General features: G+C 35.7%; 1 protein-coding gene across 1 annotated transcript in view; it reads right to left on the minus strand.

The window, feature by feature from the left end:
* Positions 1 to 5,062: 5,062 nt before the first annotated feature.
* Positions 5,063 to 15,153, minus strand: part of ARL5A (ADP ribosylation factor like GTPase 5A) — a 34,310-nt gene continuing 24,219 nt past the window's right edge. The window contains exon 6 of the mRNA XM_015110121.3: positions 5,063 to 11,715. Within this exon, the coding sequence (XP_014965607.1) occupies positions 11,667 to 11,715 (49 nt within the window). The 3' untranslated portion in view covers positions 5,063 to 11,666. The remainder of the gene's footprint in view (positions 11,716 to 15,153) is intronic.

The raw sequence follows: 15,153 nt of genomic DNA on the forward strand, positions 1-15,153 counted from the left end.
GTGATTATTGGTATACTGCGCTCAATATAGAATATCTGTAACACACAAAAGCATAATCAGAAAAATATTGACCTTAATGTTGCTGCCTACAACTCCTAATGTTATAATACATTTGTTTTTCTTCTTTTTTTTTAAGACACGGTTGCACTCTGACACCTACACTGGAGTGCAAACACAGCTAGCCGCAGCCTTTAACTCCTGGGCTCAAGTGATGCTCCCACTTTAGCCTCCTGAGTAGCTGGGACATGCCACATGTCTGGCTAGTTTTAAAAAATATTTTGTAGAGACAGGGTTTTGCCATGTTGCCCAGGCTGATCTTGAGTTCCTGGGCTCAAGCAATCCTCCTGCCTCAGCTTCCCAAGCTACTTTCTTTTTTTTTGTTCTCGCATAATTGAGATGATAGATGTCACAGTTTGTATTTTTTTGTTGTCCTGTTTAACATGTCACAACCATTAATAATTTCCTCATATTATTGAAATCTGTTAAAATATTTAATGGTAGCGTGTTTTATCATATAACTCAACTGTTTTTAATATAATGAACATAAATGGATGGACACTGGGTGACTTTTCTGAATGAATGAACACAGGACTTCCTACACAGGACTGGCATTTAGAGCTGACAGTGTAGATGGACACATTGGTGGGAGAGCATCCTAGAAGCAGAAGACTGGCCGTCTATGTTAGATAATAAAAGTTCTTCATTATTCTTCCCCAACATTAAAAAAAAGTCAGCTGGGAGATTGTAGATGTGTTTTCCCTTCTACCTTCCCAAAAGGAGTCAATGATCAGCATAGGCTGAATACATTATAAGCGGGTTAACAAGTAAATTGCACAATAAAGGCTGAAGATCACAGAAACCCTGTGGGTGGAGGGAAGCTTTGCACTGCCCACTGCTGGAAGGACTGGTGAACATGTAGCATGACCTGAAAATGCCCAGAGTGGTGGTGGCCTGTGACAGTAGTTAACAGGTTTACAAATCTTAATATAAAATGTCTTAATATAGAGACGGCCATGTATATAGCTGAAGAATTGACCAGGATGTGGGGAATCTTTTGGCAAGACAATTAGGCAATAGGTCACCAAAGCCTTTTAAAAGGCCATACACTTTGAAACAGCAATTGGACTTGTGAGAATTCATTCTACGAAAAATAAATCCAAGTGTTAACTACAGGAAAATTACTGCAATGGTAAGAAATAAGGAACAACAATGCACATCAATATTAGACTGGTTAAATAAATTATGTCATGTCCAAAAAGCAAACGCAATATATCCATTAAAATGTTTTATATGTAAATGATGTTTACAGTATATGGTGGAAAAATAAAGAGCTTTTTGGAATTCTATATTCAAAACAAACTGAGAAATATACAGTCATTCATTGCATAATGATGGGGATGTGTTCTAAGAAATGCGTTGTAGGTGATTTCATCACTGTGTGATCATAGAGTGTATGTAGGCAAACCTAGATGGTATAGCTACATGGTACAGCCTATTGTTCCTAAGCTACAAGCCTGTATAGCCAGTTACTGTACTGAACACTGTAGGCATTCTAACACAATGGTTATGTATTTGTGTATCTAAACATAACTGAACACAGCAACAACATGTTACTTGGGTGATGGATACACTAAAAGCTCGGAGATCGAGACCATCCTGGCTAACACAGTGAAACCCCGTCTCTACTAAAAAATACAAAAAACTAGCCGGGCGAGGTGGCGGGCGCCTGTAGTACCAGCTACTCGGGAGGCTGAGGCAGGAGAATGGCGTCACCCCGGGAGGCGGAGCTTGCAGTGAGCTGAGATCCGGCCACTGCACTCCAGCCTGGGCGACAGAGCGAGACTCCGTCTCAAAAAGAAGAAAAAAAATAAAAAATAAAAAAAAGCTCTGACTTCACCACTATGCAATCTATAGATTTAACAAAATTGTACTTGTACCCCATAAATTTATACAAAATTTCTTTAAAAGATTAAAAAATGGTACATCTGTATAAGGCACTTAATGTGACTGGAGCTTGCAGGACTGGAAGTTGTTCTGGGTGAGTCAGTGGTGAGTGAAAGTAAAGGCCTAGAACATTACTGTGCAGTACTGTAGACTTTACACACACCCTACACTTAGGCTATACTAAATTTATTTTAAAAACAAACGGTGCCACAACGTTACAAGTTACATCATCACTAAGTGATAAGAATTTTTAAGCTCCATTACAATCATACAGGACCACCACCATGTATGTCATCCATCGCTAACTGAAACACCGTTATATGTCTCAAAGTGTTGATAATGGTTTTCTTAGAATGTTGGGAAAACTGATAATTTTAATTATCTCAATTTGGCTTATTATATCTCTTTTCTGATTTTCACTCAAAGGAGTCATGTATATCTTACGTGATTTTTTTTTTTTTTTTTTTTTTTTTTTTGAGATGGAGTCTCGCTCGCTCTCTCAGGCTGGAGTGTAGTGGCACAATCCCGGCTCACTGCAAGCTCCGCCTCCCAGGCTCAAGTGGTTCTCCTGCCTCAGCCTCCTGAGCAGCTGGGATTATAGGCATGTGCCACTGCGCCCGGCTAATTTTTGTATTTTTAGTAGAGACAGGGTTTTACCACGTTGCCCAGGCTGGTCTTGAACTCCTGACCTCAGGTGATCCACCTGCCTCGACCTCCCAAAGTGCTGGGATTACAGGTGTGAGCCACCTTGGTGCACAGCCTGTAAGGTTTTTTGTTGTTTTTTTTTTAAAGACAAAGTCGCACTCTGTTACCCAGGCTGGAGTGCAGTGGCGTGATCTTGGCTCACTGCAACCTCCGCCTCCCAGGTTCAAGCGATTCTCATGCCTCAGCCTCCTGAGTAGCTAGAATTACTGGCGTGCACCACCACACCCAGCTAATTTTTTTCTATTTTTAGTAGAGACAGGGCTTCACCATGTTGGACAGGCTAGTCTCAAACTCTTGACCTCAAGTGATCTGCCCACCTCAGCCTCCAAAAGTGCTGGGATTACAGGCGTGAGTCACCACACCTGGCTGTAATTTTTTTACATTAACAAACACTTTAGGCCAGGAGTGGTGACTCACAACCATAATCGCAGCACTTTGGGAAGCTGAAACGAGCAGATGACTTGAGACCAGGAGTTTGAGACCAGCCTGGCCAACATGGCAAAACCCTGTCTCTACCAAAAATACAAAAAAATTAACCAGGCATGGTGACACATGCCTGTAATCCCAGCTACTCGGGAGGCTGAGGCAGGAGAACTGCTTGAACCCAGGAGGCACAGATTGCAGTGAGCCAAGATCACACCACTGCATGCCAGCTTGGGTGACAGAGTGGGACTCTGTCTCAAAAAACACACCACTCTATATGCTGAAAAGATAATTATAAAAATGTAAACAGCATACTAGGATGTGTTTTGCACACACATCTGCAAAAACATGACAAGAGATAATATATTCACTATTTAAACAAAGCTCCATTGGCGAAATTGGTTAGCACATGGTACTTATATTTACTATTTTAAGAATTTAATATATTCACAATAACATCAAGATCATAATAAATTAATAAAGCAAAAGAACAATTCAGAGGAAATTAAAACAGCAAAGAAAAATAGTCTAAGTGCAAAATATAACAATATGCTTATCCCTCTGTTAAATTGGAAAGGGTTTTGTTGTTTAACATATTAGTGAAAATTTGAAATAGGCACCCTCAAATCCCATCCTACCATTTAATCTAGTAGTTTCACCTGAGATTACAGCCAAAAGAAATAATTTTAAATATGAAAAAACACATTAAGTAGATGTCCATTGCAATGTTGTAATAATATAGGAGATACAGTAGAATATAATTTGGGGATCTAAATGTATTAGAAGTGTTTCAAAAAGATTTTTTAGGTAAACATCAATTTTGGTATAGAACAATTTGCTAGAATGCAAAGTATGTGATGATGAGAATAATGAGTCACCTAGGCATCCCACCTCATGGAATCCCAAAAGGGTGGCAATCAATCATAAGGAACACATTCAAAAGGACTGTTAGAGGTTATTCTAATGTTGTGAAAATCTCATCAACTTCATGGGACAAAAGTTATTTACCAGCAAAAAGGGGATATTCCAGATATCAAAAAATGAAGGAAGAATGAGCATAAAAGATGAATAAGACAAAGCTGTTTTTCCAAAAAAGCTGCTGTACCATTTACTATTTCAATGTCTGCAGATGCTGACAACAAACTCTGCTATGTTACTTACATTCCTTGATGTAGGCCCACACAGATTTCAAATACATAAAATTTCTACATATCTGCCACTGCATGATGCTTTTAAGCCATTTTTAAGGAAATAAGTGCTATTTCTACTAAAAGACTGAATGAGGAAAACATAGTCACCTAGAAACCCTTTTGAAATTAGGCAGAATTAAATGAGAATTGAGGTAAGTGTTAAGTAAGAATTAAACGAGGCAGTATGCTGCAATCACATAGGTTAAAAAAAAACAAAAAAACAAAAAAAACCTACCTATGAGAACAAAAGATGTAGAAAAAAACAACAAAAACATTAGGAATCCATTCATTCATTCGTCAACACATATAAATTGAACACCTGTTACATACCAGGCACTGTGTTCAGCACAGAGAGATATAATTGCCATCCTGCGGTTTACATTCTAGCGGAGGGGAGAAACACGGTATTTAAGTCAGCATGTGACTGGGGCTGACTCCTCTCTCCCTTTTTCCCTTTTTTCTTCTGTTTACTATCAACTAAGGTCATGAATGTTCACTTTAATGATATTCATTTTAAATGACTGAACTTTTCTCAGATTTTAAAATAAATCAACTATGCAAACTGATCATAATTTGTCAGGCTCATTTCCAATTCTAACATTCAGAAATAAAAGAGAGAGAGCTCTCTATAAATTGACCAGTGCCACAAAAGTTTCCTAGAGAAGATCAGGACAATCTTTTTGTCATTTGTACAAAGCAGCTGTCATACCTTTTCAATTACCATGTGGATCCCAGTCTTCCGACACTGAATCTGCACATTTAGAGAATAAACCAGAATAAAAACACTGACAACAGAGAGGTGTGAATAGTAATTATAATTAACCCTTTCTAAAAGAAAAGGTATATGTAATAGTACATAACAGAGTTAACAATTGTAACTCGTCTTTTTTTTTTTGCCTTTTTACTCAAAGCATAAACCAGAGACAATACGTTATACCAGATTAACATGCAACTTAAAAAGAGGTTAATGTACATATTAAGCATGGAAATTCACCAGTAAAATCTTATTTGTCATTTTACCCCAACTACCTTGACATTATTCTTCCATTTCATAATCAACAAGGTTCTACTTCTGGTCACCTGATAAACACTTTGCATTCCTGGAGCTTGACATTTCAGTCAATTATGGACACAAGAACATTGTTATAAGTATAATGAAAAAACACATCTACAAAGTAGCTGACTGCGCTGCTTTCAATGAAGGTCCCCACTCCAACCTGTCCACTCCCTCCCTTTTCTCAGCACAAACATAAACATCCCCCAGTCATTCATGAAGCTGTGTTGTTAAAAAGGTCCTGAAGCATTATTTCCCTAGACACCCAACACATCAGTACTGACCAAATAAAAGCCACCCAGGCACTCTAAAATTGTTTTTCAAACATTCCTTGTGTGTAAAATTTTCCTGGCATACAGAGAAACACAAGTTCGCAAAATGATAAAAAGATGAGACAAAATTTCTGCCTCTTCTTGCATGCAAATCTTAAGTCAAAACCTTTTATTGTTTTGGAAATTCAAATACAAGAAACCAAAGATTTTCTTATTTGCTTGTCAATATGCATAGAGCTCAATTGGCAGGGATGGGGAGCAGAGCGGGGGAAGGTGTTATACAGAGACTAGGTGGAACCCATTTTTATCTAGGCTTCTCTAGGACAATATGATAAACAAGAAAGATTAATATCTACAAGAAGAATGTCATATTTAAAATCAATATGATTAGTAAAATGTATTTTAAGTACAAATTAAAATGATTAGTATACATTTCTCTCATCTCTAGCAACCAACAGAGCCCTCATTAGACATAGCTGCGTCCTCAATGCTGTATCCTGGACATTAGCCTAAAAAACATCTTTAAAAGTGCTTTGCAGGTATCACCTCATCTCATGGAACCACAGAGGGATGTAAGAAAAGGCTACTCCAATCTAAAGGACTATTTTCAAGCAAAAATAGAGGAATTCTGTGTATCATCAATGAAAGAAGTTTAGGGGAAGGGTATAGTACATATTACAATAATTTAAAATCATATGCACATTTTACTTCCCATGCACGATGATTTCTAACATGAAACAATGTAACTATACATAACTGAAAATACAATCAAGCTTTGCCCCAGAACTTACAGCCACACTCTACAGTCAGTTAAAAAAAAAAACCCTGGAAGAATATATGATAAATGTATTCAGATTCTATTAGTCTGATTTGTAAGTAGAATCTAAACAAAGAGGAGGAATTTGGGCACTTATGCACATGCACAAATGGCTCAACATCTAAATGATACGATGCAAAATCACCACTATGAGAATCAAGAGGCTACTCGTATGCAAGCAACAAACTTTTACTTATGATTTCAAACATACAGTTTAATATTCTGTTAAAATTGTTTTTTAAAAAACAGTAGTAGGGTTCAGTTTTCTAGTCTCGGCATGAACTAATGCCAGGGACATGACTATTTGTATTAGGAAAGAGACAAAATGGTGTGGCTTGTGCTTCATTACGTCATGGTTTGTTGAGGGTTAGGTGAGTGTCTTCAATTTCGAGACTTTTTATTCAGGCCAGGCACAGTGGCTCACGCCTGTAATTCCAGCACTTTGGGAGGCCAAGGCAGGCGAATCACGAGGTCAGCAGATCGAGACCATCCTGGCTAACATGGTGAAACCTTGTCTCTACTAAAAATACAAAAAAATTAGCCGGGCGTGGTGGCGGGCGCCTGTAGTCCCAGCTACTTGGCAGGCTGAGGCAGGAGAATGGCGTGAACCGGGGAGGTGAAGGTTGCAGTGAACCGAGATCACGCCACTGCAGTCCAGCATAGGCGACAAAGCAAGACAATGTCTCAAAAAAAAAAAAAAAAGAAAAAGAAAAAGAAAAAAAAGACTTTTTATTCAAATAAAGCACAAATTGTGACAGAAACCCTCTAGGCTATGTCATCAGTTAAGACAAGCACATACGATGCCATAGAAAATACATATAATTTATTAGATGGGCTTAAAATCAACCCAAGTCCATTTTTAGGCACTTCTTGAGTACAGACTATGGGAATTTTTAACCAAAGAACGGGATGTCTAGCAGGTAACAGCATAAAGATTTAAACTTTAGTTTTCAGAACAATACACAAGGGCTAGACAATTGATAAGAAATACTGCATAACTAATCCAAGTGTATCCTGGAACATTTCTTCCCAATTTGACAGGGCTTTAGGGTTAACTAGAAAGTTACTTTTTAGCATCCAAAATTCTAATTTCTGGCTTTCTTTCCTTTTTACTCTATTATCATGGTCTTAAAATAAACTATCATACATTCTTCGAGGGAACATGATATACAAGTTTTATTTTTGTATAAGTGGAGCTTTAAAGACGTATTTCTTTATCTCTATTTACAGTCAATGCATGACAAGTGATTATTTTGATGTCTTTTAAAGCCCATTTAAACAGGTTTATTTTGTAAGGACAGGCTTTTCATTACTCACTCCTTTAGACATCTAATGTTTATCTCTATTTTGTAAGTAAACATGAACTAAAAAATGGGATGTGGGCAATAGCTTCAAGAATGCCCTTAGGTTATAGGCTATATATAAATTTGGTTTGGCATCTTTTTCCAACTCAAACTGAACTGGTATTCTGTGAAACATAACCATTCTTGGTAGTGGGAAGATAATACACAAAACTTAATCCTGCCCATGCCTAACTAGTAGCTCAAGGAAGTGGCAGAGTCTGGGTATTTCTCCTAAGTTTCTGAATCTACTTCCCAACATGTGAAGTTAAATTAAGAAGCATGAAAATGTTAAATATAAAGAATTATAATATTGGCATCTATATGCTATTCACACTGCAAGCTGGTCTTCTGATGGACTCCACATCTCTGATAATGCTCTCTAATGAGCAAGGTCCAAATCACTGCCTCAAGTCAGTGGTGAGAAGATAGCAAGGAACTAGAAAAGCTGCATAGAAACTACTGGTTTGGAAACCGTTGTCTATAGCAATGGTTATAGAGAAAGTTTAAAGTAACCTCCAGGACAGAGATATCTTCACTGAGAGTAAATGAAGACACAGGAGAGAAGGGGATACCTGAGCTATGGGGAAGCTGATCTTGAAAGCAAGGAGATCCAGATTACATTTGGAGAGTGTGAGGGGTCAAAGTTACATGGAGGAACTTGTCTCTTCCCAGCCTTGAAAAAGGGATTGATGACAAGATATAACTGGGCAATTGAGAGAAGACTGGAGTTTGGAGATAACCGATGATGTGGTACTATCTCCTGTATACAAAGCAGAGCCTATTATACATACATTCCCAAAAATGCCTGCAGAGAAATCTAGAAAGTTGTCTATAGTTTTTCTATTTACACTAATATAAACAGGTTTTGAGGTTGTCCGTACTGTATGTGGTTGCTGTAGTGACAGCAAGAAACATAAAGTGCCTATACAAGAGGGGACAATAGAGTCATGTTTCTAGGCATCTTAATACTATATACTGAGACAAAAAGGAAAAGAAAGTCAGGGACTTCATGCCTTTGCTCAAGCTCTGTGCACTTCTCTAGGTCTCAAATGACCTACTAGGCACTTTTTAAGGCCAGAAAATAAAAACTCTTCTTCCCTCTATTTCATCCCATGCTTCTAAAGTCATTTTCACTACCTATATTAAAAATGCCAGTCAGCAGCGCTAAAACACTTATATTCTTAAGGCAAAATGTCATATAAGAAAATGAATCCCCTATCCACTTCCCCACTATAACCCCTAAGCCACCTGCCTTCGTTGTATGCTTTGCCCATTATGAGGACCAAGATGTACTGGGAAGATAAAAAAGAAGTGAAAATTTCAAACAAGAACCCTCTATATAATGTGTAAGATACACTTTCACAGATGCTATTATGACAAAATTAAACATATTCAAATGCTTATAGCATATGGTTACTTTTGCCCAGATATCAAAAGAAGTTAAATAACTTTCAAAATTAGTATCAAAAACAGGATATTTAAATCCAACCACATGTACAGAAGTATGAATCTTTGTTCTTCTCAGAGCTGAACACAATGACTCCACGAGATGTTTTCACTCAAAAGTGGCATGTTAAAAACCCAAAAGCATCTCCCTTTGCTTAATTCCACTTAAACTACATACAAATTGCCAATATGACTTTTCACCAGCCTCTCCATCTTATCTGAAAATAATACTGTTAAAATGATTTTGACATTTTCATATATAAATTTATTTCTTCCCAACTATAATTTTGGTTTTATGTACAAGTACACAAATACCACCTTATTTTTAATGTTTACCTTGAAGGGTAGAAAACAAAATCATATTTTATAAATGTGGTATAAAATTACACATCTTCTCATGATGTCAAGTCAATAATCCACTAAACCAACTGTAACAAGGTAGTGCATGCTTTAAACATCCAATTAAGAATAAATCTGAGCCAATCTCTTGATGACAAGGTAATGTGCTGATACTGTGTTAAACTGATGTGGCAGTAATCCAAGGGACTAAGCACATGATTATTCAAATTAAAAAATAAAAAGGACAAAAGGTGCAGATTTTCTGGGCTACATCACAGAATATTTGTCTGGTGAAACCGTAATACAGATTTGGGGGAAGGAGATTTTTAATTGATAACAAGTAATTCTTTATAGTGATTTGAAAAAGTATGAGAACATATGAGAAAAGCTTAGTAATTTAAGATTTACTTTTGTAAAACCATGTGGACAAAGATTAAATGTTATGCTTGCATTTTGAACATTATAAATATAAAATACAAAACATCAATGTTAAATACTGATCTCCCATGCCTGACCTGGATTTAGATATTGAGTATTTCCCATTTTAAAGAAAGAAAACTTTCAAAGTTTTGTCAATATTTAAAGTATATACTATTATTCCTCACCAAAATCTTCATGAAACTTAAAAGGCTGATATTAAAAGTAGTTTTTTTTTTTTCTTAAATATGCTAAAACAAGTGAGTTTGGATTAACCTTCAGATTTTCAAGGCATGAAAGATACATAGAGATAGAGTATCCCAGAATATGTTTTAACACATTTAGGATAAGTTTGTTTACAATTGTGACAGGAATACCTCTAACTTTCAGACATTGAAAAAAATACCCTAAGCAAACAGAGAGGGTGTTTTGGGTCAAGTTACTTCTTAGTACAAATAATACATGGTAGCAATCAATTTTTAAACCAAATTCTTAAAATCATTCAAAAAACACTTGCAGTTTATAATTGTCAATGCATTTATGTAATAGATACAACAAAATTTAGAAATAAAAAATCTCACACTATATTCCAAGTACCAAAATAAGAAGAAATTGACAAATTAAGAAATTATCAATGTTGCTCAGAAACATGCCTTTTACTCTGAAATTCACTTTAACTCCTTGACATATAATTTAATGCTTAAAAATAATATAGCTAAGTTTTTTAATAGTATTTATAGAATATTACTTTTCTGGGTAGACATGTTTCACACAACAGTTTTCAATGAATGCTGAGCATTCATTTGATAATTTTAATCATAATTTGATTCACTGATTAATGGATTAATAATTTATTCAGTAATTTAGATGCCATAAGAACCACTGAAAGGAATAATCTGATAGTTGCTCATTGTACAATCCTGCCCATTAGTAATACTAAGCCAAGAATCTGATAGCTATCCCACTCTGTTGAATTATGTGTTTCCATGTTTGTGATTTTGGTCAACAACAAAAAATCAATACGCAATGTCATGCTTTTTCCTTTTCCTTTTTTTTTTTAAATAAGCAGCTCAATGATTTGGGAGGTTGGTTAGTACAATACAGAGAACATAGAGAGAAAGTATAAAATGGCACTGAACACCAATGCCAATACTTATCTCATTATGGTTATAACGAAGGATATTATTAATATTTGTGTTATTTTTCTCTGGAACATAAATCAATGCCATTAACTTGAACTTGAGGTATATACACAATACACACACAACCTTAAGCAAAATACTTTTCATAAGTAACATTACATTTTAAAATATTGGAAACTGAGTATCTGTGCTGATTTGTATTTTGACTTAATGGAACAAGAAGAAAACAACATTCAACTAGGGAGGGTTATACTGATAATAAAGCTCTTAAAATTCAAAATGTCTTCCTCTCCCTTTGTACTTACCACAGGCTACACAATGTCCTGAGAGGATTCATTATGAGAAAAACGTCAATCACAGCTTTAATAACTTACTTTGGAAAAAACTAATAAGAAAGTAAATTGGAAGGTGAGACTTCATCTTTGTTTTCAAATAAGTGGTCTTAATTTTTCTTCTTATAGAAAAAGTTTAAATCAGTTTATTATAAATATATCTAAACCATTAATTTTTGCAGCTTTCAGGTAAAGTCCAGCACTTCATTTATACAAAGTCTATGAGAAGAGGTCAGTAGAGATCATCTAATCTTAAGTCGTGACATCATCCATTCAAGTCCTTGGCACAACCTATAAAGAAAACAAAATCATTTGATTAAATTCTGAACTAAGAAGCTATGAACAGCAAACTAAAAGGCAGTATTTTTCATTTAGCTAAATAACAAAGATTTAAAAATCAATAATATTCAGTGCTTGGGCTGCTGCAGTGAAACCATATTCTCATACATAATCCATCTGTGCTTTTTTTGTCTTTCCTCTTTTTAAGACAGGGTCTCCCTCTGTCACCCAGACTGGAGTGCAATGGCACAATCAATGGCAGCCATGACCTCTGGGCTCAAGCGATCTCCCCACCTCAGCCCCCCAGTAGCGGGGAGTAAAGGCGTGTGCCACCACGCCCAGCTAATACATCTGTGCTCTTTTGGTTCCGTTATATCTCTAGACCCTGGAATGCTGTCTGACACTTTTAAAAAGCTTTATAATTATACAATGAGTGCCCACAGAAAGCAACATATGTCAAAAATATATCTGGCAATATGTATCAAAAATATTTAAAATATCAATACTCTGAATCTTTTTCTACTTCCAGAAATGTATCCTAAAAAAGAAAATCAGACATAAACATAGACTTACATACAAAACTGTTCATTAAAGTACTTTTAATAGAAAAATAACTTCTGTCTAGAAATACAGAAAACAAATAAATTACAAGACATTTGTATGATGAAATATTTAAAATTTTCCTTTCAAAAATGATTTCATAATTCTCATCACCAGGAAATGGAGGAAATAAAACCATTTTATAATAGGATAAAATGCTCATGATATAAATGACAAATGGCAGAATATTAAACAAAATATATATTTTGTAGTTATTAAAACAAAGTATACACATAATATGTTATATAAATATTATAAAATGTAAGTATATAAAACTTTTGAAGGCAATAAAATTTCATATTGGTAACATCAGTTATCACTGAACAACTGGTAATTGAACATAACCCAAAATACAGAAAAGGATGTTCATTCTGGTAAAAGAAACTAAAAGTTCAGCAAAAGAGAAATGGTTATACACATTAAGTTACAATAAAATGAAGAACTGTTAATAAGTATTATCTATGACAAGCTTTTGTAGACACAAAAAACTATGTTACAATATACATTTTTTTCAATTCAGATTTTTGTTAAGTATGAGTCTAATAATGTAAAAGAAGACACAAATAGAAAAAAGACAGCAATGAGGTAAATAGATGGTTGTTTTGGGGTGGTTGTCCCATGCTTTTCTCCTGGGACTAGATTCATTACTTTTAAACTACTGACAGGAAATAGTACATAAAAATAATAGATGAAGAGACTGTTTAACTCCAAACTGATAAATGAACAGTAGTTACCTAATAGCAAACTAGAAACTGACTTAACATCCATTCTCTTAATTAATCTTTACAACACTGAGATTAGAATCCTTCCAATGTTACAGAGGAAATCCAGGTTGGCAATGTTAGCAAATGGGAAAAGTGGGAGTCAAATGAAGTCACACACCGAAGTTTGTGATCTCCAATTCACTGAATCAAAACGCTAATGCATACTAAAACCAATAATTTAGATCAAGGCAGCTGAACTATAAAAGAAAAACAGAACATTTCTCTCAAAACCAAACTCATCTATTACCTTCCTATTTTTAAAACAAAATTGTTTTACCTCTTTTTAAAATGAAATTGAGTTCATACTAATGATACATTTTCCATACAATTATCAAAGTATATAAATTAAATCTATGTCAATCCTAGATGACTTGTCTTTATTGCCAAATATTATAAATCCATGCTTTTGCTTGACAAAGATATATATACTAAACTATTTGACTAAGAAATATTTAACATATTTTTACTTAAATGAATACATGGATAATTGGTATTATCTGTGATTTTTTTTTTTTTTTTTTTTTTTGAGGCGGAGTCTCGCTCTGTAGCCCGGGCTGGAGTGCAGTGGCCGGATCTCAGCTCACTGCAAGCTTCGGTTTACGCCATTCTCCTGCCTCAGCCTCCCGAGTAGCTGGGACTACAGGCGCCCGCCACCTTGCCCAGCTAGTTTTTTGTATTTTTTAGTAGAGACGGGGTTTCACGGTGTTCGCCAGGATGGTCTCGATCTCCTGACCTCGTGATCCACCCGTCTCAGCCTCCCAAAGTGCTGGGATTACAGGCTTGAGCCACCGCGCCCGGCCTATCTGTGATTTTTTTAACGAACAGGTTTTTTTTTAAATTAAAAAACCTTTTTTAAGGTTCTAATTATGCTCTTCCAAATGTCAGTAATAGTGCCTTCTATTAAGATTTGGCTTCAATAATTCATTATATTTGGTTTACCCTTCATCTTGGTCTTGAAAGCAAAACGATTTCTCCCACTTGAGTAAATTCGTCTATACCCCACGCTTTTGTCCTTTTCTAAAACCTCAAGAACTCCAAACTTAAGACCTCTATTTAGAATCCTTTATCGCTTATTTCTTTTTTCCTCTGCTTTTAAATGCAATCATGCATCATTTAATGACAGGGATACATTCTGAGAAACGTGTCAGGTGATTTCATCACTGTGTGAACATCACAGAGTGTACTTACACAAACCTAGATGGTACAGTCTAGTATGCACCTAGGCTCCGTGCTATACAGCCTGGTGCTCCCAGGCTACACATCTACATAGCATGTTACTGTACTAAATTCTGTAGATGACCATAACCCAATAGTAAGAACTTTTGTACTGAAACGTATCTAAAAATAGAACAGGTTATTGTAAACATACAGTATTTTAATTTTATGGGACCACCGTCATATATGTGGTCTATCACTGACCAAAACATCATTATAGGGTGAATGACTGTATATACAGATCCACCATATTTTGGAAAAACAACAACAAAAATTGTACTCTATTTTTATCCTTCTTTTGGCTTTTTATCCTATTTCCAACCTCCTCTATTTCATCTGCCACACTCAAGAGTTTACAAAGCTATTTTTGCTTCCTAAAATCTACCTCCTCTTTAAACTACACTTACCTTATGCCCACTTTCCCAATGCACAGAATTTGTTCTGACAAAATGGTTGAATATATTCATTTGTTGTTAATTCAGTGGCATCCTCCATCTCCTGGTCCTTGATCTTAGATTTGACAATGCCGACCACACCACTTCCTTCTTGAAATACTTTCAACTGTGGGCACTAGACAGGGCAAATTTCTACTCTAGGCACACAGTTCTCTTCCAACACCTATCATTCCAGAACCAAGGACCATCACTGCTACACTCTCTCCAATTCCCTCAATCCTTCTTTTGTTTAAGTGCATCAGTTCCAACAGTCAGTAACCCCAAAGTAGTCTCAGACATGAATTATCTTTGACTTGAGCTTCTTTATGCATAAAATATCACTTACAAACAATTACTCTGTAGGACTGTTATGGGGATTAAATGAAGCACTATATGGAAAGCACTCCAGACACAGGACATGCTCAGCAAGTGTCAGG

The sequence above is a fragment of the Macaca mulatta genome, chromosome 12, assembly GCF_049350105.2.
Source record: "Macaca mulatta isolate MMU2019108-1 chromosome 12, T2T-MMU8v2.0, whole genome shotgun sequence".
NCBI lineage: Eukaryota > Metazoa > Chordata > Mammalia > Primates > Cercopithecidae > Macaca > Macaca mulatta.